General features: G+C 38.2%; 6 protein-coding genes across 6 annotated transcripts; 4 read left to right on the top strand and 2 right to left on the bottom strand.

The window, feature by feature from the left end:
- Positions 1-224: 224 nt before the first annotated feature.
- LOC112146453 (serine/threonine-protein kinase 19) lies at positions 225-2,640 on the bottom strand. Its single transcript, XM_024272286.2, has 7 exons — positions 2,487-2,640; positions 2,113-2,208; positions 1,896-2,035; positions 1,250-1,485; positions 1,063-1,160; positions 820-967; positions 225-722 (listed from the first exon to the last, which is right to left on the bottom strand). Exons 2-7 carry the CDS (start codon positions 2,204-2,206, stop codon positions 677-679), a joined length of 762 nt encoding a protein of 253 aa, XP_024128054.1. The 5' UTR covers positions 2,207-2,208; positions 2,487-2,640; the 3' UTR covers positions 225-676.
- A 44-nt stretch (positions 2,641-2,684) lies between these two features.
- dxo (decapping exoribonuclease) lies at positions 2,685-5,734 on the top strand. Its single transcript, XM_036213268.1, has 7 exons — positions 2,685-2,827; positions 3,722-4,181; positions 4,275-4,501; positions 4,609-4,825; positions 4,902-5,037; positions 5,119-5,213; positions 5,493-5,734. Exons 2-7 carry the CDS (start codon positions 3,724-3,726, stop codon positions 5,620-5,622), a joined length of 1,263 nt encoding a protein of 420 aa, XP_036069161.1. The 5' UTR covers positions 2,685-2,827; positions 3,722-3,723; the 3' UTR covers positions 5,623-5,734.
- A 172-nt stretch (positions 5,735-5,906) lies between these two features.
- On the bottom strand, positions 5,907-9,986 carry LOC112146452 (peroxisomal membrane protein PMP34). The gene is made up of 9 exons (XM_024272284.2): positions 9,704-9,986; positions 9,528-9,588; positions 9,128-9,194; positions 8,871-9,025; positions 8,018-8,134; positions 7,772-7,917; positions 7,240-7,335; positions 7,077-7,159; positions 5,907-7,002 (listed from the first exon to the last, which is right to left on the bottom strand). Exons 1-9 carry the CDS (start codon positions 9,776-9,778, stop codon positions 6,855-6,857), a joined length of 948 nt encoding a protein of 315 aa, XP_024128052.1. The 5' UTR covers positions 9,779-9,986; the 3' UTR covers positions 5,907-6,854.
- A 992-nt stretch (positions 9,987-10,978) lies between these two features.
- Positions 10,979-14,635, top strand: anks4b (ankyrin repeat and sterile alpha motif domain containing 4B). The gene is made up of 2 exons (XM_024272477.2): positions 10,979-11,336; positions 13,096-14,635. Exons 1-2 carry the CDS (start codon positions 11,176-11,178, stop codon positions 14,216-14,218), a joined length of 1,284 nt encoding a protein of 427 aa, XP_024128245.1. The 5' UTR covers positions 10,979-11,175; the 3' UTR covers positions 14,219-14,635.
- Positions 14,636-16,553: 1,918 nt separating this feature from the next.
- si:ch211-256e16.3 (kelch-like protein 20) lies at positions 16,554-21,682 on the top strand. Its single transcript, XM_024272727.2, has 12 exons — positions 16,554-16,709; positions 17,030-17,377; positions 17,458-17,592; positions 17,672-17,863; positions 17,953-18,096; positions 18,591-18,777; positions 18,950-19,096; positions 19,200-19,328; positions 20,155-20,331; positions 20,419-20,565; positions 20,650-20,815; positions 20,891-21,682. The coding sequence occupies exons 1-12, from the start codon at positions 16,605-16,607 to the stop codon at positions 21,045-21,047; spliced, it is 2,034 nt and encodes a 677-aa protein (XP_024128495.1). The 5' UTR covers positions 16,554-16,604; the 3' UTR covers positions 21,048-21,682.
- Positions 21,683-22,178: 496 nt separating this feature from the next.
- Positions 22,179-27,767, top strand: LOC112146881 (cytochrome b-c1 complex subunit 2, mitochondrial). The gene is made up of 14 exons (XM_024272934.2): positions 22,179-22,364; positions 23,479-23,580; positions 23,696-23,845; positions 24,693-24,757; positions 24,829-24,885; positions 24,970-25,094; positions 25,299-25,396; positions 25,564-25,621; positions 25,734-25,829; positions 25,907-26,106; positions 26,213-26,293; positions 26,368-26,444; positions 26,523-26,676; positions 27,367-27,767. The coding sequence occupies exons 1-14, from the start codon at positions 22,332-22,334 to the stop codon at positions 27,448-27,450; spliced, it is 1,380 nt and encodes a 459-aa protein (XP_024128702.1). The 5' UTR covers positions 22,179-22,331; the 3' UTR covers positions 27,451-27,767.
- Positions 27,768-27,836: the final 69 nt, after the last annotated feature.

Here is a 27,836-nt window from a genome sequence, read left to right as displayed (position 1 = left end):
GGGTAAAACATTTAAAAACAATGTACTGATCAACTGATGTTCTGTGTTGACCAAATTATCCTTAAAACTGATTAAACGTATAAATATCAAGTCTTGCTTTCAATTTTTGAAATTATGCAAATTTTCATTCAGGGACTGTCATTAGTTTTATCAGCCATGTGCAACTGATGTCCATATAAACAATTCCACTTGCACATTATCATAATTGGACCCAGGCAAAAACGTATCACCCCAACAGCATTTTTATTCAAAAAAAAATTGAGCATCTGAAAGCTCCAGACTAATCTTGTTTTTAGAACAAAGGAAATAATACAGTATTCTTTTTTTTTTAAATGTACATGTCTGAGAACAGAGTTCAGGAAAAAGAACATTCAGTTTTAGGTGGCATTTATATCTAACAAAAAAGCCTTTCTAATTTCATATTTTTACCATTTGTCTTTTATTCTATGGAGCCACATTCCTGCCTTCTAACTGATGATCTAATCTACAATAATAGAATCTCACATTACAAAAAGTTTTCATCAAAATCAGATAATGTACATCTCATAACACTTTAGTGGAGTGGATCATACATTTGGCAAAACCATAAATGCAGCCATTTTATAAGGAAGAACTCTTTACAGCCATTGTTAATTTAACAACATGTCTCGTGTTCCGCTGAGAGACTTATAACGACTCATGAGTCCACATATCGTAACAACGTCCCTGAAGTTGTAGGCACACTGTAAAAAGAAAAAAAAATAGATTTTTATCTGTAAAGCTGAACAAAATCTGGGATGATTTAACATGACAACGGACGACAAAGTAAAGAAGTGTTACCTTTCTACCAGCTCTGCACCAACAATGTCCTGGATGTGGTATTTCAAAGGAAACTTCACTTGTGACGTGGTCTTTCGTTGTTCTAGGTCATCTTTTAAGACTTCACCATACTTGGATTTCTTCACCATGCCGAGCACTGCTTTACGACCTAACGAGAAAGGTTCTCCAATTGTTATGTTGTATAACAAATATTACAACTTTATAGTAATACTAAAACACTCAAGAGAAACACCAGACACCAACCTTGTATAAAGTATTTAATGAATTTTCCAGTGTTGGGGATAGACAGCCACCAGCTGCCTGCATCCCTCACAGTCAGCACTCCTGATTTCACCAACTGCCTGAGTGACGACAAAAAGTGTGAGCTGACTTTTAACACGTAAGGAAATAAATTTCAACTTCCTTCTACAGCACCCAGGAGAAATCATACGTTATCTCAGAATCTGTGAAGAGAAACTCCTTCAGCATTTTGTCTTTGCTGAAGCTCAGGTCTGTGCACTTGGACACCACTTTCTCCAAGAACTTCTCCACGGTTGCTTGGGTCGCCTTCCCCTCCTCTCCAGCCAGAACTTTGCCCTTGTAGTCGGAAGCAAAAACTAGTCCAAAAGCTTCCGCATCAAAGCCAAGCTGGAACATCAGCAGTGATCCAGACTCGCGCAGTTTATTCTGAGCGACACAGGAAAGGCAAGCGGAAATGTAAAAATACAACATGCCAGAGATGTTTTGAAGTTGAGTCAAGGAATCTGGACTTAAAACAGTCTTTCTTGAAATGTTCACCAATTCATCCGAGTGGCTTCAGTGGTGAAACAACATTAATAGGCCAGCCTGTTACCTTTTACTGTCACTGTTTGTGTTTTCATCTTTTTTTTTATTATGATATGTTACCTTGTTTTCAAGCACTTTTGTTGCTTTGGCTTTTATACATACTTAATAAACTACACTGATTGATTGATTTTAATAAATATTTTAAATCTGGATTGCACAATTCACTTCAAGAAGTCTTGTTGATAAAGAAGAAACTTAACTGACATGTTACACAAAATAAACATGTAAGAAAACGGGGGAAATCATCTCACCACTTCCTTGTCCACCATTGTTTTGTCATGTGTGCTGTACAGTTGGTGCTTCAGCACAATCTGAGGTACAGCATCATTGAAGAGTTTTCTAGGAAACAGAGTCATCAGCTGCATAATGGTGGATGTAATATCAGCTGGTCCTTCAAAATAAAAGAAAATAGAGATGTGACAAAATCTAGAAAACACATTAATGACTTGTTAACAGTTGTAAACATACCATCTCCATCATCCACAGCTCCAAACTTTTCGCTTCCATTTTTTCTTTTCTTTATCTTGAAAGTGTCTGAAACCAGAGCTCGTTTCCTGTTCATACCTTGGGCAAAAATTAAATATATGAGGACTATATTGCTAGCTTGACTAGCAACTTCACTCAAGATAGACAGACATCGGAATAAATAAATAAAACTAATGTTCAAATCGCGTGGTTACTCCATTGCCCTGATCAAATTAAAACGATGTTACATTTTAAAGCTTTTCCCACGTAAAAACAAACGATATGTGGCTCAACTGCTACAAGTCTATTGTAAACAAAGCTAATACTGTGAGCTAACTTGTTGTGATCTTCAACCTGTTTATTAAAAACGTATTTACCTGGTTGTCATAGGAAAGGCGTATGTTTCGCATGACTTGTTGTACCAGAGATCGTTTATTCAATTTTACCGACTTATATTACTTAGGCAGGTCCTCTTTCAATCAGTTGTTTAAAGGGTTCGGAGTAAGAACTCCTGGCAGTGCCATCTAGTGGACCGGATGAACATCTATACGAGGAAGTTGCGTCACAGAAGTTGTCAAAGTCGTTTCCGGTTAGCTTAGCCGCTTCATGTTTACAGTTGTTTCCATGATGTCTGTGGTTGTTTCTGAAAACATGTAAATATGATGTGACTGGTATTTTTCTTTTTATTCTTTCTACTAAAGTGTGCGCTGGTCTACAGGTATGTGTTCATTTTATTGCACATTTTCCAGGCATTTATGTACATTTGTATGCTAACAAAATGCACTGCAAACTCTACGATTAGCCTAGAGACAACAAATACGGACTTTTGTCTTCTCAACATGAATATAAAATGAAACAAATAGACTTCCGTTCAGACTTAATGTACACTGTAATACATATTTCGGAGTTTAAATCCGGAAAAATAAACGTAATCGTATATTTCTCACTAAAAACGCTGAAATTCTAAGTTTTTAAATTCTCAACTCAGAAAAATTCACAAGCAAAAAGGTTTAAAACAAATGCATTTGGACTTTTTTTGGTTAATTGTTTTCCTCCATGGCCACACTAATCCACGTAACAACTGGAAGCAATCGGACTATACTATAGTAATAACTTAATTAGACCTGCATAATATACAATGGAAATTGAATAGTTTTGGTTTATATGTGCAGTTTTCAGTCATACTTTATTATTACTATTATTATTATTATTATGGCTAGAAAGACAAATAAAACTTTAACTTGTTTTTTGTTTGGGTTTTGTTTTTCTTTCATATCTTAAAAACTAACCATGTGTTCAGTGTCAGCTTTCCACCAGTGTTTGTTGTGCTACCAAAAAACTTCATTTTTATCTACAACTCATTGCAAGAAAAGTAAAATAGGTGATATTTTTACAAATATTTTGATATGTAATTAGAGCAAATTAAATCAGATAAATGATAATATATCTATGCAGAAAAAAACAAATATGTTTTTATCCTTTTTCATTATTAAATGAATAAAAACTCATCAGTAACAGCTGGGAATAAATTATGTTTTTTGCCTAATGACCCTAGATAATTGAACCTTGTCAACGTACATGCCATTTGACTCATTGTTCCATTGATCTTCAGGAATGGACCATCACAGATCCCGCAGTCCCAACTCCAGATACCACGACCATCATCATTCAGCACACAGGCGAGAAAGAGGCCACAGTAGAAGAAATAACTATGACGACGGCCACCTAACTCACCGCAGGGACCAGTTTGATGTAAAAACAGAGCAAAACCCTCTAAGATCTCAGACTTTGAGCACGAGGAAGGACTTGTATGAGAGAGACTTTCCTTTGTACAGACAGCCGGTGGAAGTGGGAAGTTTCTCTCTCGACGCTCAGCGGAGATTTTTTAATGACAGACGACAAATGAGATACTATGTGGAGCCGGACAAAAATCCTAATTTTGACCTGAAAGACGGTTACCGGGACCGCTACATAAGAAGAGATGAAAACGTGAAAGAAAAGCTGGATCACATTCTTCGCTGGATCTTAGCCAACAAAGGAACACTCAAATCAAAGGAGACCACAGACTCACGGTGAGGTTACTCGTTTTTTTGCTCCCAATGAACAAAAATGTTTTCCCTCTTGCTGCATTTCTTCTTGTTTAATCACTCTTGTGTGTCCTCTAGTGCTTTAGATTATGACTTTGTCACATGGAGAGGCCACCTGACCAAGCTGCTGACCACTCCGTATGAGACGAGGGAGGGCTGGCAGCTGGCAGCCACCAAGTTTAATGGCACAATTTACATCAGTGAAGTGGAAACGGAAGCTGCTCGCGTTGAACGGGAGAATCGCCCCGAAAGAAACAAAGAGATGATGTACTGGGGGTACAAGTTTGAGCAGTACACCTGTGCAGGTAAAAGTTCTTGTTTTCTTTGTTTTGTTGGATCTTTTTACTGTTATCAAGAGCGTGGTTTGACAGATGCTTAAATGATAACATTTAAACTTTGTCCTCACCTGCAGATAACGTCGACAGCCTACCCGACCCCAGTGGAGTGGTTAACACCAACGAGGCCTTCTGCACTGTGGTTCAGACTCGACTTGCAGATCACAAACTTCTGTTTTCAGGGGAGGTGGATTGTCGGGATAAAGACCCCAGCGCTCGTCCTCCTGCTTGCTACGTGGAACTCAAGACATCTCCAGAGATCTGTACTCCTAAACAGCGCAGCAACTTCCACAGGTGAGTGAAGGAATTATCATTATGTGTAATGTTTGCAGATAAACATTGACGACTGTCATTTCGATGGCCGATTCAGATTCAAACTACTCAAGTGGTGGGCGCAGTCTTTTCTACCAGGAGTTCCTCGTATTGTGGCAGGTTTCAAGGATCACGACGGGGTTGTCGTTTCCACAGAGACTTTTCTGGTCTCTAAAGTGTCCCAACTCATCAAGGTAGAGTTTCTGCTCTGAATTCATTGATGGTTAGAAGCACAGAATCTGTGAAGATGGTTTTTCTTTTTCTTTCATTTGCAGAATGAGTTCAATTGCTGGAAGCCTACTGTTTGCATGAACTTTTGCTCCGACTTCCTGTCTTTTGTAAAGAGGATCATCACCGAAAATGACCACAGGCAAGTTTCTAGAAGACACATTCCAATAAAAATTATGATTTTACGCACATTTGTCTGATGATGGAGGTAATATATTAAGCAAATTAAGCTCAAAATTACATTTGAGTATTTCTCAATCACCAACAGTAACACCCACAACTCAAATTTCTAATGAACACTGAAACTATGTTGAAGAAAGGACAGTTTTTTTTTAGCTAAAACTGCACAATCTTTATTAAAAGATCACCAGGAAAGCATTTAAATAAGCTCAGTGTTGTAAAAAAAATGCTTTCATTGCAGCCTGGTGTATTTGTTCTCCTGGGAACCCTACAGAGACGTGACCTACTCTCTGCACAGAGATTCCCACTACTCCTTCCTGCCACGCTGGTTCATAGAGGGGATGAGTGGAAGCCAAGAATCACACCACTAACACCCAAGCTCTTCCACAACTCTTAACTGCATGAATTTTTAAATACATTTTTAATAAAACATGTTTTTTTTATCTGTTAAGTAAATAAAAGAGTGATTTTTCTGTTCCTTAAGCTTTATTGTTCTGTTGTTACAGTCATAAAAACAGATGAAAGTTAATTTAAAGAAAAAAAAAGAATGAAAAACACTTGTAAATGAGTAAAATCAAGGCAAGGCTTAACATTTACAAAATACTTATGTAAACATTTTCATTTAAGAGAATGGGACAATAAGTGACATCAGGGATGAAGTGTAACTGTTGTCCAAATAATGCATCTTTGTTATGAAATTAACACATCTGGTTTGTAAAAGTGAGGCAAGTTAAAGAAAAATGGGCGATCTAATGAAAAAACTATGCATTTTCATTCTTTTTAGCCAATAAAAAGAAGGAAAAGTGCCTGCCTGTTCTTCAAAAAATGTTATTGATCTTTAAACCAAAGTAGCTGCAGATCTGAACCTTTGTAGTAGATCAGCTCTGAAAGGCCGCAAAAGTATTGCAATCTGATAAACACCTGACTTCTGCACCAGTAAACCATAAAAAAAGACATCTAAATGCTAAAAGATGAGCGCAGTAAACATTTTACAGGAATTACAACTCAGAGCCTTGTGTGATGTAATCAACTATCGGTCACAGTGAAACATATTCATGCTACAATTTAAGATCCACTAGGAATCAAATGTAGCTTTTGATACACATCTTAAATAATTTTACTTGTATGTAAATGTTGAACTCGATTCAAGTTACATGAACTGGCTGACAAGTTAGATCTCTCTTACATCAGGCTATCGTGCTGCAGTTCAGATTTAAGAGTTTATGTGCTTTGAGGATGAAATCATCGATCTCATCACAAACCAAAGTTGAATCAAAATATTTAAGTTTAAATCAGTGCAGTTTACATTTCTTAAATAAAAAGGTCTTGAATTTCGGAATAAGCGACTTTACTGGTTAAGTAAATGCAGTGTAACCTCCTGTTTTTGAGCTCTTTAAAATACCCAGTTACAAAAAGATTTATGGAAACAGACAAAAAGAAGGAACGTTAGCACAGATCAAAGGCGTTAAGGTAATGCCCTGGTTTTGAGTGTCTGGCCTTAAAACTCTTATTCGAACATGCTTTAGGCTTCGACAAGCATTACTCACTGCACACCACGGCCTGATCTGCTGAAAAGTGCAATTAACCATCCGAACAGTGGCTCTCAGTGCTTCATTTTCTGATTCAGGCCCATGACTTTGAAAGTAGCAGCAGTGATCTTCTCGTAGATGACAAACATGAGGGCGGCGGTGAGCACAGTCTGCAGCAGCTTCGCCTCCAGGCCTTTGTACAGACCCAGAAAGCCGTGATTTCTGTAACAGACAAAACATTCATGTGAATGATGAGAAGCTGCAGTTTTGAGTATGCGGCTTTAATTCTCACTGACTTGATTCTGTCCATGAAGAGGAAGAAAATGTTGGAGAGGCTGCCCATCAAACCACCTTTACCGTCACCTTTGTACTGGCCGAACTAGGAAACAAACACACAGTAGAGTTAGATCTCAACAATTCAATCATTAATGTTTAAATTAAAAAAACTTTAGAGTTTACCCTCAGGATGGCTTGAACTGTCTGTAAAGGATATGTTGCCGTGGTAGCGATGGCCTTGGCAATGGCTCCAATAAGAAAAATCTGTCCTGAGGATATCTGTGGATGAAAAGAAAGAAACGTTTTTTTTTTATTATTATTAATCCTGGAATATGTTTGCAATTTTGAGTTGCTAATTAAACCTTTTGACACCTTTCATGCATTTTTTGTGAAAAAAAATCTCTAGCATTCAGACTGCAAAGAGTAGTTTTAAAAATAAATGCTAAAAAATCAAAATTTTAGTATTTCTCATATCCTTATTTGACAAAATGTCCTCTCTGAATTTATTACTGAGCTTTCCTCATCCACTAAAAAGGCATAAATCCAAGAAGAAATTATCATTAACTATAAACTTCACAGTGAAGAGCTCAGATTATCTTTAAATCCTTGACTAAGTTTGAGTCTTATTATCAGGATCTCCATTTAAATTGATTCATCGCCCCCCCTCGAGGCTTTCTGCTTCTTGGGTGGTGATGTTTGCCCCGTGTCCTCTTACCCTCCTCCCTCCTTTTCCTGCTTTCCTCTTCAAGGCTTCATAAAACATAAACTGCACGGCCGGGTTGAGGACGAGGATGAGAGACGGCAGAGTGCCGTTCCACAGAGTTCCTACTCCTTCGTTGGCAATGATCTGTGAGAAAGCATCTGATAGGAGAAGTCGGGATTAAATGAGGTGAAAAAAAATGGTAAACATACTGTGAAGTTTTTATTTTTTTAATTTTTTAATCAAATAGACACCACAAACCAAATATGCCCCTGTAATGGGTCTGATGCAGGTCCTCGTTTCTGAATTTCACCCCCTGCAGCTTCAGCCGAGTGTTGACCACCCACATGGGAGTGGTCGTGAGCACGTTCACAACCCCTGAAAAATACATTTTTTAATTCATAGCATCAATGAAAAAGCAATTTTTTTAGTTTAACATGGATTATTTGATAGCCCTGTTACAACCTTTGGGTCAAGTGATGTTTTGTGCACGTGTCTACTTTTATTTAATGTTTCCTTCCAAATTGTCACCAGATGATGAGACTCATTGGTACATATGAGCTGAGACATTACTTTGAGGGTGAGGATTGCTGAGCTGATAGAACACTATTGAAGAGAACTCTAGTAGTAGAACAAAACTACTATTTTGCATAACTTTTAATCCCAATTTTTGATTGTGAACTGATCAATTTTCATCGTTTTAATTTCTCCACTACAATCTTTGAATTGTAACAATGGGGGCTTGTCCGGGATTTACTCCGGGATTTACTTTGATTGATACAAGTATTTATTTCTGCGGTTTTAGTATCATATAGTATATGTGGATTATAATCAGCACAGTAAGTTATACTTAGATTTATTTAAAAATTCTGGATATTTGACTGAAAGATTTGCAACTTCTAGTCATATGAGCAACCAAATTCATACAAAACATTTACAGTCAAACATAAGAATTTTTTTTTATTATTATTATTTAAACTTGTTATAAACCAAGCAGAAAAAAGAAACTGCTTTTTAAACTTGTTCTTTTCTTTTCAGGTCCAGGAGGGATCTTAGGATCCCCCATAAGTTTTTAAGTCAGTGTTCTTGATGTTACACTTTTATGTGACCTTACCAGCAACAACTCCCATCAGCAGGTCTCTGCTTGGTCTGGGTTTTCCTGCTCCAGATGCTGCCACTTTCTTCAGTGCATTGAAGGTGTAGAAGTAAACAAAGTTGGAGCAGCAGAGGCTGGAGATTACTGGAAACCAGCCTCTGTACAGAGATAGGCTGGAGGATTTAAAAAGTGAAATGAATGAGTGAATGAATGAAAAACGCTGTAAATATGGCATATACTGATCTCTGACACTAGATTGTAAAAACTAAACTTACAAGCCTTCTTCCTTTGCGATCTCAGCCAGAATGACCGGAGTAGAGCGGGACCTCCGCTTCTCATCCACTGAAGGAAAATATTGCAAAAATATAAACTAAATATGGGAATTGTGCAAAAGAAAAAAAAAACTGATTTCGTGCAAAAACAGGAATAGAATTTGACCAAATTTAGCTTTCAAAATATAAATGGAGATGTAGTAAAGGTTAAGTTTAGACCTTTTTTTAACATTAAAATAATTAATTATTATAAAATATCTATAGAAAACAACAAAAATAAGCACACTGGGATTATAACATTTTTTTTTTTACCATTTCTGTTGATTTAAACAAGAAAAAACTAAAATGCATACACTCATGATGAAACAGAAAATATACCTGTCCAGATCTGACAGTAACTCACCCTGCAGTCTGCTTTTAGCCGTGTCCAGAGGGAAGAAGACGCTCATGGCCGTCACACTCCCCTAAAAACAGAGCTCCGTTAAAACTAACACAGACAAAAACTCAGGAAACATTTTGACGGAGAGCACAAATGGATAAATCGTGTTACAGTAGTTCGTTCATGTCTTGACTTCTCACCGTCGCACCTGCCACCGCATGAACCAACGTCTCGTAGGACAGAAGGCCGACAGCCGATCCGCCGTTGTTGGACATCTCTGCAGGAGTTTCCGGTTAGAACACAATCAAAAAACGGAATTTACCGCAGTTGGTTTGGGGACAATAGCTGGAGGTTTGTCCGATTCGAAAAAACATAAAGCAAAGACTGTTTCACAATCACAACTTCATAGCGTAGTTTAGACTCTGAGCGGCCAGGAAGAAACAGCGGCGAGGATAGTCGCTTTTGATTGGTCGAGCTCTGTTGACAAATTCTTCTTCGGCTCATTCTAAAAATCAAAGACTGATCTTTTTTGCCACCTAGTGGACAGGAAGGTAAATGCACTCAACAATGTTGCAGAGTTCAGCTCCCACTGTTGTAATCATTGATATATATTAAATATAATTTAATAAGGAATACGGGGGAAAGGGAAATTGATAAAGAATATGCCGTTGGCTCTAAGTTTTATGTCAATTAAATCGACGGTAGCAGATAGATCCTATAACACAGGGTGCATTTTATGTAAATAGAAACTTGTACATGCTGTTATCAAAATTTAAAAAATAAATGATTATAGATGATCACAATACCCTTGTAATTCAACTGTAGAATATGTATAAAAGCTATATTGTAAAAATGAATGGATTTATGGCCACAAAAACATAAATAATGAGTATTTTTCTAAATGTAAACCTGGGATTTTGTGACTCCTATTGGGTTTTTGTCAATAAGAAACTGGACCGAAGAGGTTCTTCTTTCGGGTATGTCTTGTTGTGTTTTATTTGTTTATTTATTTATTTATGTATGTATTTATTTGTTTGACATATCTTTCCTATGAAAGTATGCCTAAAATAAAATTTTATCAACATCTTTATTTACAAATAAACAATTTTGCAATTTGTTTTTGAAGTTAGCCTCAAATCTAACTTTTTTTTTTAAGTATTGAATTATTTACCATTTATTAAGTGTTGAACACTGCAACATGTTGAGCACCATAAGGTTGTCTTTAAACTTTATGACAGTGAATTTTAAGACATCAGGTGCTCCAACAAATACTTCAGTAGCGTGTTTTATTTGTTTCACTTGTCTAAGTGCCTTAAAAACATCACAGTATCCTGTTCTTTCTTTGTTCCTTCTAAGTTTGTTGGTATAGTTTCTGCTCCAATGTCGTGATAACTCCTAACTTCTTTTCCAAAAACGAAAAGCTGTTATGTCATGGTCCTGCACTGGAGATCCCTGTGTGACCTCATGAGCTGAAAGGAAGCGACAATGATGAGTTGATGCAGCTGACAGCAGGGAACTGGACTTTGCTTTTGTTTTATGGCTCTGAGCTGCTTCTACGCCCAGTGATCACTTTGTTAGCTGGGATCCGCAGTCGCCGCTGTTCATCTTGCACTATAGTCAGAGGACAAAAGCAGAGACACAAACAGACCTCTCTTTTCAGTTCTTTGTGAAGATGTCTAGGTACCACAAAGCAGCGGCTGACGGTTATTTGGACCTACTGAAGGAGGCCACGAGGAAAGACCTGAACACTGCCGATGAAGATGGCATGACCCCCACCCTGCTGGCTGCTTTTCACGGACACGTCGACGCTCTTCAGCTCATATGCAGCAGAGAGTAAGGAATTTATCACTGTGATTTGTGGAGATGTTTATGAGTAAAAATGATACATTTGAAAAGGGAGTAACTTTTATTCTGAAAATATATTGTTTATATGATGTCTTATATATTTTAAAATGTTTATTTTAAATATATGTCATTTAAAACTTAACCAAGTGGACATCAACAATGAAGCCACAGACGAAAAATTTTGATCAAAGGTTAAAAAATAACTTTATGTGACAAATTTTGGCTTTTATATTTCCTCGTGTCTTTTTTAAAAATCATTTTTTCCCACCCTTATTATGAACCAAAACCTAATTACTCAATTCTCTCCCATGAGCGGAACCAAATGTTTAATCAGCCACATCCTTGGTGTGAAACAAAAGAGGCATTCATCTTTCCTCACCGCCCCGTCGTAGCCTTTCACCATCTGGCTAAAATGTAGCATGAGCAGAGATCATTTCTGTAACATAACAGATTGATCATGCTTTGTCTTCAAAGCCTAAATTAACTAAGACACTCCCGCCCGCTTTGGTCGCAGGAGCTGGAATTTATGACAAGGCGTTGCAGGGATACAGCAATCAAAAGTTTTATTGCTGTGGCAAAAAGGTCAATCACAGGAGGACTTCCAATCTTAATAGCTCACCGTTTATCTTGACCTTTATTCCTTTGTGCTCTCTTGTTTATGCAATTTGATGAAATGTAATTTTGTGTGTGCGTTCTCACTATAAAACATGAGAATAGCATTAAAATGAACGCTAGAAATGTGGAGCAGACAATTAGCAACGCTTGTAGGAACATATATGTCCATCTGGGCTAAGAGTGGATTTTCTGAGAAATCAGTTTATGAGTTCACAACCCACAAAATGTGCTGGCTGCTATAATGTTAGCTAAGAAATGTCAATATAAAACCACAATAAACGGAGCTGTAAAAATGTAGCCAATGTTTTTTAGACTTCTACAATTTGAAATGAAAAAAAAACAAGTTTTTGCAATGAAAGTTAATTCTGAACATGCTAAATAAAAATGAAAAAAAAAAGCTTGAACTTGTAGTTTTTAGGATTGTCCACAGTTTCCGTGGTGGGCCCACGTGTCTTTGTCCACATTGGCTTAAGTGGACACTCAGTGTGTAGGCTTGCTATGCTAGCCAGCCACCTGGTGAACGGTGGAGCTCTCTAGCTTGCTTGCTTAATACAGTGGAGTTTATTAGCTTGCCACCGAGGAGCTTGCTAGCTCACTACTGATAAGCCTGCTAGCATACTACAGCGGAGCTCGCTAGCTCAATACAATAGAGCTTGCTAGCTCAATACAATAGAGTTCACTAGCTCAACAAAAAGGAGCTTGCTAGCTTGCTACAGAGGGGCTCGCTAGCATGCTGCAGTGGATCTTGCTAGCTTGATACAGCAGAGCTCATTACAGCAGAGTTCACTTGCACACTACGCTGTCCACCGGGCGACTGGTTAGTGTAGAGAGCCTACCCACTGAGTGTCCACTAAAGCCAATGTGGACAAAGACAGGTGGGCCCATCAAGGAAACTGTGGACAATCCTATTTGGGGCTCACAATTTCTGCCACTTTTAAACCATATGGGGCCCACTTGGCCTTGCTGGCTAGATTGCAACAATTTTTCTTTCAAGCAAGTTTTTTGATTCATTATTTCAATTATGCTGATGATTTTCTGCAGTTAACATTTTAAAAGTAAGACATTTCATCAAAAGTTATAAAAATAATAACATTTGAACATTAAAAATTAATTTTCCCTTTGTGTTACACAGAGGAGATCCCAACAAGAGTGACATCTGGGGGAACACGCCGCTCCATCATGCAGCCTCAAACAACCACATGCACATCGTCAGCTTCCTGGTCAACTTCGGCGCCAACCTCTTCGCTCTGGATAATGACTTCCACACAGCCATGGACGTGGCGGCGTCTCACGGCCACATGGAAATTGTGCGGTTTCTGGATGGCGCTACTTCAAAGCAGACCAATCAAAATTCGAGAAAGGTTGCCAACTTGAAGAAGGAGGCTCAGAAAGAGGCAGAGAGGCGAGTGAAGCTCTGCGAAAAGGTGAAGAAGAAGCATCAGAGTAAGATGGATAAAATGAACAGAGCATCAGGCAGTTTTGATAATGACAACATGGGATCGGCCGAATCTGCAGATGGAAACATGACTGGAGTCAATGAGCAGTTCTCCAAACTGATTGCTGCAGAAAAAACCGGGTCCCTTACAGCCAGGGTCAAAGGGACACTGCAGAAGAGGCTCGGAATGAAAGACAAGGGCACTTTGCAGAAGCCAGGAGATCAAAATGTTATCTACGGCAAACAGGAAAATGGAGCTCCTGATAAGCCAGAGTTTCTCGGTGTCTTCAACGAACAGGACGAAGACATGCTAGAAGAGGAAGGGATGAAAGAGTTTGATGAGGACGACGATGAAGAATCAGGAAAAGTCCAGCAATCCATCTTCAACCGACCTGGCCTCGGAGGTCTGATTTTCATGAAGAAGATGAACATGGATGCAGAGGACATGCCCAGCGGGAACAACGAAAGCCTCGGCTACCTCGTTCAGAATCAGCTGTTTGAGGGGGAGGAGAACGCCGCCGGTGATGGGGAGGATGATGACGATGACCTTAATTGGGATCAGGACGATTTGGGACTTGATGACGATGAAGACAAGGAGAATTCTCCTTTGGAAGTGTTCTTGTCTGCCATCTCCCTGCCACAGTTCACGGTTGCGTTCAGTCGAGAGCATCTGGACTTGGAAGGGCTTCTGCTTTGCTCTGATGATGACCTGAAAAGCATTCGTATTCAGTTGGGACCCAGGAAGAAGATCTTAGATGCTGTGGCTCGGAGGAGAAAGGCAATCGAGGGCCCTGGTGTCATGAAGGACAGCTCCTTATGATCTATGCATGTGTGTTTGTGTCACTATACCTGATACTCTCTTTGAAAGATACATTTCACTGACATGGAAATAAGTATTTCATTTGTTAAGACCTTCATAAATTAACATAGTAAAAAACACACTTGATTCTCATGTGGGTTAATAATCTAAAAATGTACAGATGTTCTTGTTGAAAATTTGTAAGTGCATACATTTATTAATCAAAAATAGGACTTATGCGGTTTACTTCTTGCATGTTTTTCTTCTCTTTTTGTGCTTTGACAATCTTAAAACATAATTTAAAATAAAAAATGTGTATCCTATTTCTGCTTTTATTCATTGGGTACATTTACCCAAATAATATTTCCTTTGAAATTATTTTAAACTCTTAACTGTTTTTTTTTTAACTCAAATAAAAAAGACAAAGAAATAAACACAGCTGGAGTATTTTATCTGATTTCTACAAAAAAGTAAAACGATTTCTCTCCAAAACGTTGGAAAACGAAGGAACCTCTAAACTAGAGGTTTCTATTTCTATGTCCCTTTAGACTCTAAAGGGACATAGAAATAGAAAATCTATAGTATTGGATTAGTGTGCGCACCAGAAACCAGCAGTATTTATTTTTTTTTTTTGCTATTTTACTTGTATGGCGCTTTTAGGGCGTCTGTAAAAAACACAACAAAACAACAAGAGATCTTATTAACCAGTTAAATCATTGTTCTAGATTTTAAAACACACTAAATAGACGACTCCTGGCCAGGTCAAGTGAAACATTTTAAAGTCCCACTCTGATCATCTTTTGATGTTTTCTAAAAGTGTTTTAAGTGTTTTTTTTTTTAAAATTATGATTATATGACTTTTATCCAACATAAAAAAACCTGAGTTATTTTGTTGGACGTTTTTTGCAGAGTGGCAGTAGCTCATCAGAAATATGCTTCTGAATAGTAGACAGGACTGTTAGAATGTAGTAAACCGCCCCCACTTCCCTTCACCCATTTGTTCACAAGCTCTCCTGCTAGCTTATAGCCCCTCACACCTAATGGCGAGCGATCCAGCTGTCTAGCTTTGAGCCAGATGCCAGCTCAGACGAAGAAAACAAAGACAGATGTGGATCTATTTGTCTACAAGTGGATGCATCAGAATGGAGAGGAGTAGAGAATATTTGCTGCCCACCGATTGCAGTTTCTACATCTCAACTACAGCATTTTTTTCATCTGCTCTTGATTCACAGCAACTTGAATAAAGAAATACTCGGAAATACAATTTAAAGCTTAATTCTCTTTTTATATGGCATCAGAAAAAAAACCCCAAGAACTCACTAAAAACACCAAAAACTGTATTTCATTGGAGTGGGTCTTAAAACGTTTTCTTTTTTTTAATTGACAAGATTCTAAAGTTTACAAAAAAAAAATCTATTTGGAGCTTTGAAATCCAAAACATAAGAAACCAAAGTCTAAGTAGGAGATGAAAATAATTTGTATGCATATATTTATACTCTTGGCCTCTTTGTCCCTTTTGGGGTCATGGGGCTGCTGGAATCTAACCCAGCTACTGATGGGTGAAGGCAGGGTACACCCTAGACAAGTCGCCAGTCTGTCGCAGGGCCTCAATCACACACACATTCACACCTAGGAGCAATTTAGAGTATTTGTTTGTGTGTTTTTGGATGGTGGGAGGAAGCCGGAGTCCCCAGAGAAAACCCATGCATGCACAGGAAGGTCCCCAGTTGGTGTTTCTGTTTCAGATCCCCCAGCCGGGATTTGAACCAAAGCTTTCTTGCTATGAGGCAAGAGCGCTAACCACTGCGCCACAATATAATATTTAATATGAAAATATATTACCAAACAAGACATAGAAATAAAATACAATTATTAAAATAAAATCAAAAGAAACCGATAAACAATTTAGGGGTTTTATAGCTTTTTATTATATGTTTACAAAAATGTGGCTTCTCTCAGAAATAGAAATAGAATAGAAGCTTTATTAATCCCAAAAGAAATGTAAAAATGGCCAGCAGCTTGTACTACCCTCACAAAAAAACAACAAAAAACAATGAAAACGTAAAAACAATTTAAATCTATTAAATAAAAAGTATTATATTTATTAAAAATATAATAAATTCATAAAATATTCAGAAATCAAAACCCAATACAATAAAAATTATGAAACAAGGAAAATGTAAAATTCAGAGAACGACATTTATGAATAAAAAATTTACATAAAAAAATGTTAAAAATAAACTAAACATTTTTTCTTGTTGGAGACTGTGAGAAAAAGATGCTGAAATATGATTGGTGTTTGGTCACGAGACGTGTCTGGGGATTGGGCGTTACAGCGAGTGGAAGGCGGGTCTTTTGCCGCTACTGACACAGAAGCGGACCAATCAATTGAAGGCGTTGTGTACATATGGCGGGGCTTCCAGTGAGAGGCGTTCAACTGTCGACTGAAAATTTGTGTGTACTGTATGTGGGAGAGTGGTCGCTCTGTGGCAGTCACGACTATGTTTTGGAGGTAAAATACTCGACCGTGTCCGTGTTTAACCCTTTATTTGAACCTTCTTGTCCGCATTTGTTTTGCTTTGACCTGACCGAGTACTTTAACTGGTAGAAATAGTTTTTGTCGCGTGTTGTATCTTAGCTAAGCCTCATTAGTGAGACAATCTCCGAGCTGCTCACCGCCTTACCGCTCGACTTTTACACATTTCTGTCTTGCTGGAGTTTACTTTCGGGGAGTTTTACGTACTGCGTGCAACAAACATTTGACCTAGAATAAGTCAGTTAGAGTCTAACGATGTCTAACAGACAAGATTCCTGTTTTGTTTTGCCCCGTAGGACTCCCTAGCAGTGTCAGAAATGGCTGAAGTGAACTCTGTCAGCGCTGGTTTGCTCCTGCCTTCCACCATGAACGCCATATTCCAGGTCCAGGAGGAAGCCTGCGCCTCTGCTGCTGCTTCTGCTGCTGCTGCTGGTGGTGGTGGTACCGCCGCCTCTGCGGCTCCTCCAGCCTCTCAAAGCAGCGAGGACTACTTGTTCGTGGAGACCAGGCACCCCAACACAGTCCTGCAGGGCCTCAACAGTCTGCGACTCAACAACGCCTTCTGCGACGTGACCCTCTGCTGTGGGGGCCAGGAGTTCCCCTGCCATCGCATCGTGCTGGCCTCTTTCAGCTCCTACTTCCAAGTAAATCCACTTCTTTTGTTTTCCTCCATAAAACTTCCTATGACCAAATGATTCAAATTTCTCCATCTCTTTCCCTGCAGGCCATGTTCTCAGCTGATCTGATAGAGTCCAAGCAGGAGCGTGTTGCCATCAATGGTGTGGAACCACAGATGATTGGCATGCTGGTGAGCTACGCGTACACCTCTGAGGTCTACATCTCCAAAGCAAACGTGCAGGTAATAAATCCTCACACACCTTTAAATGTATCCATCATCTGCACCACATAACGGCTGATCCTGTTATGTTTGCGAGCAGGCGCTGCTTGCAGCGGCCAACCTGCTGGATGTGATGGCTGTCCGAGAGGCCTGTTGTCGCTTCATGGAGCGTCAGATGGATGAGATGAACTGTGTGGGGATTCACTGCTTCGCTGAGGCTCATTCTTGTAAAGTGCTAGAGAAACGCAGCATGGACTACATCCTGGAGCATTTCACTACTGTTTGTCAACAGGCAAGATATATATATATATTTTTTTTAACTTTATTTCCATCACTGATGCAGAAAGCTTCTAACATTTCTTGTGCACTCTTTTCTTTCAGGAGGAGTTTTTATCTTTGTGTGTAGATAAACTGACAGAAATCATTTCCAGTGACCTTCTCAATGTGCCTAAAGAGGAAATGGTGTTTGAAGCCGTCATGTTGTGGTTGAATAAATGTCCGTCTCGCAGGCACAGCTTTGAAAAGGTCAGTTTTGCTTTTTATTGGTTCAAGCTTTCTGACCTACGTTTTGCTCTCATAGATTGATGTGCTGGCTGCTGTCTTTTGTTTGGAGTCACATACCAGCTCTTCCCCTTTGGGAATTCAGCTGTCTGTCAAAGTGAGATATAATACAGCTATGGAGCTGAAATGAGAAAGCATATGAAATTATTTTTTGAAAACAAAGATGTTAATAGATCTATTTATCTGCAAGTGGATGCATCAGAATGGAGTGGAGCAGGGAGATTGTGGCCTGCTGATTGTAGCTTCTACGTCACAATAAAAAGTTGTGCTCCTCCTGATTCACAATTTGAATAAAAAAAAATACTTCGAAATGTAGTTTTAAGCTTAGTTTTCTTTAAACATGTCCTCCATCATCAAAAAAAGGATATGTAGAAAATCTTAATACTGTTTTCATCAGAGTGAGTCTTTTAAAAGTAACGGCATTACCAGTTCCGTTCTTCTGTTTGCTTTTTTTTAAGGTGCTCGAGCACATTCATCTGCCTCTCATCAGTCCTTACTACCTCCACGATGTGATTGAGTCTTTGGACGTGGTGAAAGAAAGCCAGGCCTGCCAGAAGCTCATCTCTGAGGCTAAGGACTACCTACTGCTCAAAGACCGTCGTGGAGAACTCTACTGCTCCCGTGCCAGGCCTCGCAGGTCCACAGGTAGGCTTTCTGACTTCAGAAAGGGAAAAAGAGATGACCTTCATATTTCAGTAATTAAAAACATTGCTACTTGCTCTGATCCTTACTTGGAGTGTTTTATTTTGGATTAATGTATATCCAAAGGCCACAGCTTTCTATTCTGCTCTTCTACCTATTGTTTCCATGGCAACAGGGACAGCTGAAGTTATAGTGACGGTTGGCGGGGAGGATGACAAGGTGGTGCTGCGCAGCGTCGAGAGCTTCGACCCTGTGACAAACCAGTGGAAGAATCTAGCGTGCCTGCCTTTCGCCGTGAGCAAACACGGACTGGTCGTGTCAGGTGAGGGTCGTTGGGTCAGAGTTCACCGGATGACATTTTTAATATAATAAAGGGCTGAGATTAAATGCTGTGAATTTTCTTTCTCCATCCACCCCCTCCGTAGATTCGACTCTGTACCTGGCAGGAGGAGAGTTTCCTGACGGCTCGGCGAGCAGAGAGATGTGGCGCTACGACCCCTGCTTCGACTCCTGGATGGAGATGGCCCCCATGAATGTAGCTCGCTCTGAGCTGGGTCAGTACCATCCCTTCTATCCATTTAGCATGTGCCTCACTACACAATAAAATAGTATGGTCTGGAAAAGCCAGATTTTAATTTTATTTTATGCATTTTTCACCAAATCTTTAAAATGTATTCATTTAGATAAATGTCTAAATTTTGAGGATATGTGGGTTGTGTTACATAGACAACATCAGAAAATTACTTATGTTTATGGGCAATTTCAAAATTGTTTTCTGCTTTTAATTTTCCATTTCAGATTCTATTGGTATGCTTTTATTGTGAAATTCTTAACAAAAACTTCAGTTACTTAAAATGTACATAAAAAACCAAATTGATTGTTTTGATTAAAAAAAAAGAAAAAGGCAGTACACAAGAATAATGTCAATTTATGTATTAATAGTAAATTATTGTTTAAAAATAAAGTGCCGAAAATATTTGTTTTTGAGTGATTACTTTTTAAAAAAATTAAATTCTAATGTCTGACTGGGAGATGTGACCTGTGTAGTAGGTTTTATAAATACAAACCTATGGAATTGCCAAATCTAACCCTTTATAAATTACATTGATGGTTGGTTTAAGTTGTATTGGCAGGAATTTACACCCCAAATTTGTAGTTTTTTGTCAATAATGGGTTCCTTATCAGTAAAGACATTATTTATTTATTTTTACTGTTTTATTATAATGCAGGAGCTTGAGTATGCGCATCATTATTATGCCTATTTATTTATTCAGAATGTGGTATTGTTCTGAGAACCCTGACTCAGGTTTATTTGCTCCCTGCTGTACGTTGCAGAACTGATTAATCAATCATGGATTCTTTTCTACATCCTGGTCTCAGGTTTGCTGATGCTGGATGGCTTCGTGTATGCTGTTGGCGGGTGGGAGGGCCGCTCCCGCCTGGACTCTGTAGAATGCTACAATCCTCACACAAACTCCTGGCAGTTTACAGAGTCCGTGAAGATGGCCGTCACAAGCCCTGCAGTGGTAGCACTAGATGGCCTTCTGTATGTTACAGGTAAGAAATATGCAGCCTTTTATTTATTTGTCTTTTAAAATCTTCTAGTTTTATCTTGTGTGTTGCATAAATTCTAAATTCGTTCAGGTGGAGCAGTTCTCGAGGATGGTGATGGCACTGACCTCGCACAAGTTTACAACCCTAAAACTGCAACATGGACAGAGGTCGCCCCAATGCAGATCGCTCGCTCAGGTTCAGCTGCCTGCACACTGAAAGGAAAGATCTATGTCATAGGTAACAAACTCAGCACCTCCCTATCCTCATCTTATCTGGCTATTCATTAACGGCTTGTTAATTTTTGCTCCCCTTGTTTTTCAGGTGGATGGCACGCTTCGACCGAGAACACAGACAAGGTTGAGTGTTACAATCCCAAAACCAATCAGTGGACTATGTGTGCCCCCATGAAGGAAAGGCGGTACAGGCCTGGTGCTGCTGTAGTTGATGGCAAGATTTATGTCCTAGGAGGTGAAGAGGGCTGGGACAGGTGAGCAGCTATCCCCATATATAGAAAAAATGGTGAGTTTTGACTCGTTTAATAATGATCGCTCTTTTCTTGCAGATATCACGACACCATCGAGAGGTACTGTGATGAAACTGACACTTGGGAGATTGTCGGGGAGATGCCCACCAGCCGAAGCTGGCTCAGCTGCGTGTCTCTCCAGCTTAGGAAGGATATCCCTGTAAACAGTTGCCCTGACTCACCGAACGACAGCTGAAGCACCACGTCAGCAGGAAGTCTGATGGGGTTTAATAACAATTGCACAATCCTCGGAGGCCGCGCGCTGCGGAGCTCAGAGATTTGGAGGCCTTCGAACTTGAGAAGCCTGAAAGGGGCACAGAGCTGTGAGGATCAGTTCCATTCAGTGACAGCTTCTGGAGTAAGTCTAGTTTACTCGAGTTTCTTAACTTGGGATGGAAGTTAAAATAAAAGTTTTAACCTAGAGGATCTTGAGTTACTATGACCCACTTTCTATTCAGGAGTATGTCTTTACCCTGTGTGTGTGGGGGATATTTTAGTGTCCAAGCAACACAATCTAAGGAATCTCTCAGCCAATACAATGTATTTTTGTATTGTTATGTGGTGTATTTATTTGGGGGTTGACTGTCAGAGTAACCTGTTGTACATAGTAAACATGTTGTAACGCAAGCTCTGTTGAACACAACATCTTATGGAGATTACCTGTGGTTAAAAATGTGCACTTGTGAACAGTCGTCTGTAGTTGGATCATTTAAGATCTAAATGTTTGTCTTTTTCAATATTTGTTTTATTAAATATATTTTTGTAATGTGGTTTGAGTCCATTATAGTGAATTGTAAGTAAAGCTGTGTTGTAATAAAAATATATATATCTTTATCAATGACTGATTTTATTTTATTACTTTTAAATTATGATTTTAATTGCTTTTCCTATTCTATCAATTAACTGGTAAAATCTTGCTCAGGTGTCCTTAATGATCAATCTAACACATTATTTGGTTTAACAATTTTACCACCTAAAATTAAGCCTGCATGCAGTGATGGAGGTTCTCACCAGAAAAATGTAGCTTTCATTGTGTTGTAGATAATAAAAAAAGTTACACTGATATTTAACACTCTTAACAGTGTAAATATACACGTTATGTTTACTTTTAATAAAATATGTACTTTAATATCTAATGTGTAAAGACAGCTATTAAACTATGCGAATAGCATTGAAAAGGTTAGTAGAATCTACTTGCTCTGAACATACTTTTTCCATGCTATCATATAGAAATGTACTTTTTTTATTTATTTTTTTACAACACACAAAAGCTCAAACTTTTAAGACTACTTTTGTTTTGCCTTTAAACATACTACCATAGCATAATTTTATTTTTATAGTTTACAGACAGAAAAATAATGTATTCTGGGAGAAGTTCCTCTGGCTGAGATTGCTTTCCGCGCAATGCCTTGTGGGTGGTGATACGTCACCCGGACGCCATAGCTGTTAGTGCACCGGGTGAAGGAGAGATCCAGGAGTCATGAGAGGAATCCGGTCCCTAAATAATTTCTCGGTAACCCCCGAAAGTATTTACAGTCATGACAACAATATGTGCTGTGTTATTGTGCTTTAGTGTGAAAATTAGCACTAGTTTGACTGGAGTATCTTTAAATCGACTATAAATCCTAAATTAAATCGTAAAGTTAGCAAGCTGGCTAGTTAGCATAAGGTGGTCAGCCAATGTTTATAAAGCTGCAATACTTGATTTAAAAACCGGGGTTCGTTTTACTAGACTTGTCGTCACAAAGTAATTAGTTCCGAATTTAATATTGTCATTTATTTTTTGTGCGGTGCTTTGCAGTGCATGGTGGGACTTGAAGGTCATTCTTAAACTTGGTTTACCCTGACTACAGTATTTTGCAGGTTGTGTTTACAACTTTAAAGAAGAGGGTTTCAGGCCTATGCTTTGAGGCTTCATTTGTTTCTGAGGTTTTCTTATTATGTAATACGTCATGCTTTAATGGAACTGTCTGGATGTCTAAAACAGGGTTTGTATTTATAAAGTATTTGATCAGGATTTACAGATGGGTATACCCTTAGCAACAAGTAGTACACTTTACGTTTATTTTATTATACTTGAATATAAGTGTAGCAAATTCTGTATAGACCATGTAAGTGTAGTGTATGAAGTATATTAACTGAATACTTCGTCAGACTAATTAAGTTTACAACAATATAAACAAGTAAACTTCAAGTATACTGCCTCACTTTTAGCATAGACTAAGTATATTTTTAGTTCACTTACACAGACTACTTTTTGCTTTGGGTAGTTTATGTCAAATACATATTTTATTACCATAGTAGCTAAAGTAAATTATTTTGGTTTTCATTTTCTCGATTTTGTGTCTATTTAATTCATTAGATTTTACAAACGCCTCTTTTTAAAACAAAAAACAAAAGAAAATCACTCTGCCATGTACTTATGTTAATATTTACATTTTAAAAAGGGAATACAATCAGCTCACAATATTTCATCATAATCTGAACCACGTCTAATTTGTTATAGATGTGTATTTGCGGATGTGTTTGGAAAGGTTTTTCATTTTTTTACTTGTTTTCTTGTATGTGTCAACAAAAATACAAAACTCAAATTGCTGTATTTAATATGATGCCACTGCTCCTCACAGAAACGCTGCTATGCTGCTGCTAGACGAAGGGAAGCTCTTACTGAGCCGTTAGAAAGCATAAAACCCTCCAAAGCTGCACCTCTCCCTCCACAAGATGTCCAGGTTTGTGTAGTTGTCTAAAATGCACAAATGGTTAATTCTGGCCAGCACTATTTTGTATTATACTATGAACAATCTGAGTATGTTGGATTTAAATAGTTTTCTTTTGCTCTTTCAGGTGTCAAAACTCCTAAATGGTTTGGTGATAGCATCAATAGAAAACTACTCTCCTGTTTCCAGTGTCGGAGTGTTTGTGAAAGCTGGGAGTCGCTATGAGACTGCAGAAAACCAAGGTGTTTCTCATGTGTTGCGACTGGCAGCCAACCTGGTAATATGTGCATGAGATTGTGTGATATCTTCAAGGGAGAAGGAATTTCATGGATCTTAAATTATTCATTTTTAAAAGATACATCCTAAAAAAACACTTGGAATTTCAGCCTTTTGAAATAAATCCTTTGTTATTATTTTAATGCAAATTCAAGACTTTCTAAATAGTCAAAACCTGCTTTGTTGAGCTTTGCAGCATCACCACCTCAAAGAAAAAAGTGACAGACAAGATAACTCATTTTTTAGGAACAAACATTTACAAAAAGCATTTACAGTATCTCAGCAAATAACTTGCAACATCTCACAATATTTAAACTCATGACATATAAGACCAGCCTCCAAACCTGCGCATTATAGTGGTGAAAACCCATCATTACATCAAATTAAATTTTTTTGCACAGTTTGTTATATTTTCCTTTACTCAAGTTTGCAGATAATACAACTTCTGTAAACATAAATGTTAAAGTTAGCACCATCTTTTTGGGTTGTAAATATCCTGTCCTCAATTAAAGAGGATTTTTAAACATTGTTTAAATTTTGATGAGCTAGTTAATAATATACTTGTATAATTGCTAAATTTCTATCCCCAAAAACAAATTTGTTTGATTAAGAGAAGCAGTTTCCACATAACTAGTTAATTGTGAAAGCTTAAACTTTGAAGATTGGTTATTTTTCCATTGAAAAAGTTAGAAAATAGATGAAATAGAAAATCAAAACAGCTTTTTCAAAGTAAAGTCTATTTAATATGATAAATTAGTTTTTTTTTAAATCAAGATCTATTTGTTTCATTTGTTAGAGATAGTTCTATTCTCAGCCTGTCTTAAGTTTTTATTTTGTTTTATTTGTAGACAACAAAGGGAGCATCTGCATTCAAGATCTGTCGTGGGGTTGAAGCAATGGGGGGAAGCCTGAGGTCAGTAAATTCAGTTTCTGTCCATTCATTCTGCTTGTGTTAGAAATAGAGTGTATAACTTCTTTTTCTAGTGTGAAAACATCTCGAGAGGCCATGATCTACACCGCAGATTGCCTAAGAGATGACTTGTAAGTTGGAGTAAACAATTTCTTTTTCTTAATTGACTTTCATTGTCGTACTAAGTTAAATTATGTCTTTACTTTTGATTTTAGAGATTCTCTGTTGGAGTTTCTACTCAATGTGACAGCAGCTCAGGAGTTCCGGCCATGGGAGGTACAAGACCTGATATCCAGAGTGATTATTGACAAGGCTCTGGCTCAGCAGTGTCCTCAGATCGGTGAGAACAGTCTGTAACATAAAGCAATACAACAGTAAAATCTGTGTTTTTAAAGAAGATGTGATAAGTTTTCTGGCATTTTGTAGCATTCGTTTGCTAATTTTTAAAAGCTTTCTTTCAGCTATAAGATTAATGACATCTTATCAAAGAGGAAATCTCTCCTATTATCTAAGGGTCAAGTTATTTGTTAATTTTCTCCTGAAGGTGTAATTGAAAAGTTGCACGAAGCAGCATACAAAAACGCCCTCTCCAACTCCCTGTACTGCCCTGATTACATGGTCGGTCGGATCTCATCTGAACAGGTATTTTATTTTTCTTGTGCAATGTGTTATAGAGTGGAGGTCATTTCTCCTTTAAGCTGGTAGAAGAATATTAGGATATAAATGTCTTTACCCAGTAAAATGTCCACAGATAGTTGTTTCAGTGATTATTCACAGCTCCTAAGCACCTCTGTTATCCTTCCCTTTAGCTACAGTCATTTGTTGGTGATCATTTCACCACTGGCCGAATGGCTTTAGTAGGACTCGGTGAGTGATGTTTTGTCTTAGTGTATTGCAGTTGGTTTAATCTATTTTCCTTGTAGTTTTCCATTCTTGATTGGTTGAGTTATCTAAATTGTCCCCTTTTTAATCTATTCAGGCGTAAATCACTCTAACCTTAGGCAAGTGGCTGAGGGTCTCCTGAGTGTCCGCGGTGGAGCCGGAGCGCCTGTGGCTAAAGCTTTGTATCGTGGAGGTAAAAACAGACTAAACGTCACGACTACGCTCTTCAGATTTATCGCTGCTTTATTGTTTATTTCTGTGTGTGTATAGGTGAGCTTAGAGTGCAGAACAACGACGACCTGGTGCACGCGCTGATCGTCAGTGAAGGTGGGGTGATAGGCAGTCCCGAGGCTAATGCCTTCAGTGTGCTGCAAAGGATCCTGGGAGCAGGACCCCATGTGAAGAGGGGGTCCAGCATCACCAGTAAACTGAGCCAGGGTATTGCCAAAGCTACAACAAAGCCATTTGATGTAAGGCCCAGAACTGTAGAGCCCACTTTTTTTGTGTCATCATGTTATCAAAATATATCCACAAATACAAAGAGAAAAAAATATATTTATCTGTAATTGTGTTCAGGCCACCGCCTTCAATGCCTCATACTCTGACTCTGGCCTGTTTGGCGTCTATACCATTTCACAGGCTGACTCTGCAGGAGAGGTAAAGTCTCATTTGTTCTTCATCACTTAATGTTCAAGAGCATCAACTCACCTTCGTTGTATTTCTGTGTGCAGGTGATCAAAGCTGCTTTGAGTCAAGTGAAAGGTGTAGCACAGGGAAATTTGTCAGCAGCTGACATCACTAGAGCAAAGTGAGTCCACTCACGTCCGAGCTGCTTCTCCAAGAATTTTTTTTTATGACTGTGTTTATACTTAACTTTCCGTCTCAGAAATCAGGTGAAAGCAGAGTATCTTATGTCGATCGAAGGCTCTGATGGATTGATGGAGGAAGTCGGCACTCAGGTTCTGACCAGCGCAGCATACCAGGCTCCTGACGCCGTCCTCCAGGCTATAGAAGCAGTCAGCCAAGACGCTGTAGTCCAGGTAGGTTCCTATTGAGAATGTATGTGTTCATCGTTTATTTACAGATCTGTCTTTTATGCTTGGAGCTGTTGTTTTACTCAAATTGTTTGTAAAATGTACAATAACTCGGGTTAAATTCTATATCTTTGACCATGTCCATTTGTGTTTAGGAAACAAATGTTTTGTGTGGGTGCATTGTTCAAGAAAAAATACATTCAAAAATCTGAGAAAAATACCAACATTACAGAGTAGTGATTTTTTTTGTTTGTTTTTGACGCCTCCGCTGCCTCATGTGATCATAGCTTTGTTGTCATGGCAACGCTACCGGAAAGCAATTACCTGCAGAAAAGGCAAAGAGGAAAAAAAGAAAAATTGCAGTACCTTTTCTCACACATTATCAGAGCGTGTCCCTGACTTCTTTAAAGCAATGAATAGAGGTTTAAAAATACTTTTCAGGGATCAGTACCTTTTTTTGCTTGTCACAGAACAATTGCAAAGCTTATCTAACCGCTTTTGTAGTTTGTGAGCAAAAACAAAACAAAACTGACTGATAATCTAAGTATTGAAAGATTTTATGCAATTAGCCAATAATATTAAATACATATTTTTGCTAAAAAATAAAACAATAAGTTATCATTTGGAGCTACAGAAGAGACTAATCTTTACCTTTTAAATCTTTAAGGAAATAATTGTTTTTTTTTGTTTTTGCAGGCTGCTAAAAAGTTTGTAGACGGAACAAAGACGATGGCAGCAAGTGGACACCTCACTAACACACCTTTCGTGGATGAAATATGAAAATCCAAAACTTCATGAACAATCTCTTTTATCTCTGGCTTGTTATGTCCAAAGATTTCCAAAGTGAGACAACTCAAAAGCTGCAACATTTTGCAGTAAATCACTAAATGTCAGTAATTATTTACTTGTCTTCCCGTTTGTGCACACACAGAGAGCCACAGAATTATAATAAAGTTTGTCTTCTGGGTTTTTTGTTGATTTACGTGTCTATCAATGTAAAATAACAGTAAACCCGATGACTCTTGAATTCTGTATCAAGTTTTAGTTTGATAAATGATGAGAACTGCTCTGCATTAAATAACTGATTCCAAACTACACTCAGTAGCATCTGTTTTTTTTTTGTTTTTTTTTTTTGCTTCATAAAAGTTATTTGGTGAGAGGATAAA

Source organism: Oryzias melastigma, linkage group LG8 (assembly GCF_002922805.2).
Source record: "Oryzias melastigma strain HK-1 linkage group LG8, ASM292280v2, whole genome shotgun sequence".
Lineage (NCBI taxonomy): Eukaryota > Metazoa > Chordata > Actinopteri > Beloniformes > Adrianichthyidae > Oryzias > Oryzias melastigma.
Note: the sequence above shows the minus strand (reverse complement) of the source record. Positions and strands in the feature narration are given on the sequence as shown.